Source organism: Oncorhynchus clarkii, chromosome 12 (genome assembly GCF_045791955.1).
Source record: "Oncorhynchus clarkii lewisi isolate Uvic-CL-2024 chromosome 12, UVic_Ocla_1.0, whole genome shotgun sequence".
Lineage (NCBI taxonomy): Eukaryota > Metazoa > Chordata > Actinopteri > Salmoniformes > Salmonidae > Oncorhynchus > Oncorhynchus clarkii.
Window position 1 is genome coordinate 15,265,087 of NC_092158.1, and position 4,041 is coordinate 15,269,127.

General features: G+C 46.4%; 1 protein-coding gene across 3 annotated transcripts in view; it reads left to right on the plus strand.

The window, feature by feature from the left end:
* Positions 1 to 4,041, plus strand: part of LOC139422755 (exosome RNA helicase MTR4) — a 53,451-nt gene that overhangs the window by 49,171 nt on the left and 239 nt on the right. For all 3 annotated transcript variants that reach the window (XM_071174080.1, XM_071174078.1, XM_071174079.1), the window contains exons 24-25: positions 644 to 806; positions 3,239 to 3,343. In XM_071174080.1, the coding sequence (XP_071030181.1) occupies positions 644 to 806; positions 3,239 to 3,343 (268 nt within the window). The remainder of the gene's footprint in view (positions 1 to 643; positions 807 to 3,238; positions 3,344 to 4,041) is intronic.

The window sequence follows — 4,041 nt, forward strand, 5'->3', positions numbered from 1 at the left end:
ACAAGGTCAAAATCTGTCGTTCTGCCCCTGAACAAGGCAGTTAACCCACTGTTCCTAGGCTGTCATTGTAAATAAGAATTTGTTCTTAACTGACCTGCCTAGTTAAATAAAGGTTAAATAAATAAAATAATGAAAATATAGCATTGCAATGGGCATGGTAGCAAACTGGATACGTGGTGATGATGCTTTATGACACACCCCTCAGACCTGGTTTAGTCTGCTTCTCAGGTGTGTGGTTTCTTATACTTAGTTCATGTTAAACCAAAGCATTGATGTTTAACTAGACTGTAATCTATGTGAGACTTGGCAGCCAACCAGTTTACCTATTCTATTGACTTACTGCTGTTTCTGTCTGCTGAGATTTGGCACATTCTGCAAATCCAGCTAGGTCCACAGTCTACAATCTAGATGTTTGGTGAAAGATTTGGGTCTCCCTGCCTGAGTGTTTGCCTTCATTTGAATGGCTGCTTGAGATGAACAGGAAACTACAAATAAAGTTTAAGTTAATGATATCTTTCCTGTCCATTTAATTTTCTATTTACAAGGATTCAGCACCCAAACAACTTCAATAATTATTCTGAGCTCGAGCATGTTATTTATTATCCAATGTCTGTTTTCTTGAACTGTCTGTTGTGGTTGTCAGGAGTGTGCCAAGCGCATTGCTAAGGTGTCTGCAGAGGCTAAACTGGAGGTGGATGAGGAGACCTACCTGGACAAGTTCAGGCCTCACCTGATGGATGTGGTCTACACCTGGGCTAACGGCTCCACCTTCGCTCAGATCTGCAAGATGACCGACGTCTTCGAAGGTAACAACCCCACCAACACCTGTCGCCCTAATACCTGTACAGAACTACGAAATGGTTAGCTCTTTCCAAATGTTCTTATGCAGGACGTCAGACATCTTTGAAGGTAAATTATACATGCATGTTAGTCATTTAGCAGGTGATCTTATCAAACTTAGTCAGTGCAAGGTAACTTGCTTAATGCCTGCCCCCAATGTCAATGAAATGGATGTCTGAGCGCTTTCAATTGTTGTCTTTCTGTTTCCAATGTCTACAACTAGCAGTTAATAAAACTATTTGGTTTGGCATCTTTCATGTAGTAGGTCATTGAAGGTGAGCCAAAAGACCTGGTGAGGAACTCGGTTGAAACACATGGTTTTCTCTGCATTCTGACTTGGCTTTGGTCCATTATATATTGTCAGGAATTGTTTTTATCTGAAAGAGGCACATAGTTGGGGGCTTGGAGTGGGAGAGACTCTTCAAAGGAGGACAGATTTGAAGGCCTCTCTGGATGAACTTCAATGGGCTGAAATGTATAGCTTCAAAATGTTTACAACTATCATGTGCGTGCAATGGACTGTCCTTACATCAAGAGTGGCACTGTCTATGAATTTGAGCGGGATTAGGCCTGCATTTCCCTATACCCAATCTGTAATCCAAAATAAATTAAGCTGAAAAACGAATCCCAGATTGTAGCTTTAAAGGGATACCCATTTGTATGTCTCTATGTGCAGTTTGAAGGAAGTTGCGAACTAGCATTAGTGTAATGTCTGGAAGTCTTTGGTAACGTCTAGCATGCTAGTAGATACCATAGACTTCCAGTCATTGCGCTAACACTAGTTAGCATTGGCTCGCAAAACTACCTTTAACTTCCTTCATACTGGACGCAGAGACAAAATGGTATCCATGAGTTCGTTGGGGTCTGGGGAAATAGATCAAGGGCTTTATTGCCAAAATCCCGAAGTATCCCTTTATAAGGCACCATGAGAGTAGAGGATTTAAAATGAGAAATGGCTGAAACCGATCCCCCCCCTAATGCTCTCATTCTCTCAAAGTCACTGTGAGAACGCTCTGGACATCACCCTGACATGAGCAGTAAAATATGTAGCTCCCTTTTTAATTACGAGATCCATGTTCATTTATTAGATCTTTCTGAGATTGTCTCTGGCTTCCATGCTAACCTTGACTGGAAACTGTGGTTGTATTTTACTAAGGAGGAGTTGAAGTGAGTAAGAGGGAGTATTGCTCTTCTCTCTCGGTGAGTGAGGGTGTGGTCACTGACTGGGGGATCCTTGGTGTGGTTGGTGCTCGTGGTACCGCGGAGTGGTTCAGTTAACCCCTTAATGCTTACCTATATACCCCCCCATTCTGTCAGTCTTTAGTATAACCCCCCCCCCCCCCCGTTCTGTCGGTCTTTAGTATAACCCCCCCTGTTCTGTCGGTCTTTAGTATAACCCCCCTGTTCTGTCGGTCTTTAGTATAAAACCCCCTATCTGTCGGTCTTTAGTATAACCCCCCCCCCCCCCCCTATCTGTCGGTCTTTAGTATAACCCCCCCCTGTTCTGTCGGTCTTTAGTATAACACCCCCCCCCCCCCCCCGTTCTGTCGGTCTTTAGTATAAAACCCCCTATCTGTCGGTCTTTAGTATAACCCCCCCCCCCCCCCCCTATCTGTCGGTCTTTAGTATAACCCCCCCCTATCTGTCGGTCTTTAGTATAACCCCCCCCCCCATCTGTCGGTCTTTAGTATAACACCCCCCCGTTCTGTCGGCCTTTAGTATAACCCCCCCCTATCTGTCGGTCTTTAGTATATTTAGTATAATCCCCCCTGTTCTGTCGGTCTTTAGTATAACCCCCCCCCCCCCCCCCCCCCCCCTATCTGTCGGTCTTTAGTATAACCCCCCCCTGTTCTGTCGGTCTTTAGTATAATCCCCCCGTTCTGTCGGTCTTGGTATAATCCCCCCGTTCTGTCGGTCTTGGTATAATCCCCCTGTTCTGTCGGTCTTTAGTATAATCCCCCCTGTTCTGTCGGACTTTAGTAAAAACCCCCCCCTGTTCTGTCAGACTTTAGTCAAAACCCCCCCCTGTTCTGTCGGTCTTTAGGATAAACCCCCCCTGTTCTGTCGGTCTTTAGGATAATCCCCCCCCCCCCCCCCCTGTTCTGTCGGTCTTTAGTATAATCCCCCCTGTTCTGTCGGTCTTTAGTATAATCCCCCCCTGTTCTGTCGGTCTTTAGGATAATCCCCCCTGTTCTGTCGGTTTTAGGTGTAATCCCCCCCTGTTCTGTCGGTCTTATAGTATAACCCCCCCCCCCTTCCCGTCATGTCGGTCTTTAGTATAACCCCCCCTGTTTTGTCGGTCTTTAGTTTAACCCCCCCTGTTCTGTCGGTCTAAAGGGAGTATCATTCTGTCTCCCTGCGCTGAGTTGTCTGTTTGCATATTGATCCCTGTCTGTAGGTAGTATCATCCGCTGTATGCGTCGCCTGGAAGAACTGCTGCGTCAGATGTGTCAGGCAGCCAAGGCCATCGGCAACACCGAGCTGGAGAACAAGTTTGCAGATGGTAAGATCTGTTATGCACACTGGCTGACTCGATCCTCACACAGCTCAGAGAATTCAACTATAGTCTAAACTAGTAGATCAAGTTTGCAGAGGGTAAATTTGTTCTGCCTACTTCCCTCTTGTAGCCTGCTTCCCAGAACCAGATTAAGCCTACTGGACGAGGAAGCATTCTCAACTGCAAATCTTGTTAAATGGCTTTTTAGATAGTCTGTGGAGGTAACCCTCGGGCCCTCTGCAGTCTGTGGAGGTAACCCTCGGGCCCTCTGCAGTCTGTGGAGGTAACCCTCGGGCCCTCTGCAGTCTGTGGAGGTAACCCTCGGGCCCTCTGCAGTCTGTGGAGGTAACCCTCGGGCCCTCTGCAGTCTGTGGAGGTAACCCTCGGGCCCTCTGCAGTCTGTGGAGGTAACCCTCGGGCCCTCTGCAGTCTGTGGAGGTAACCCTCGGGCCCTCTGCAGTCTGTGGAGGTAACCCTCGGGTCTGTTGTACACTAGGTTCTGTGTTAGGTTTTAGCTAGACACTTGGAAACTAAATTACTACAAACTTGTGCGTAACTTTGGACCCCAACAGTAACAAATCTCAAGTTGTATAGACCAGTTTGTTGTGAGGCACCCATTAGACTGTAATAATAGTCTTAGTCTGTAGGTGTACATTGGCGTTAGCAAGTAAATAGTCATGTATTTCTTCTGTTTTTCCTTATAG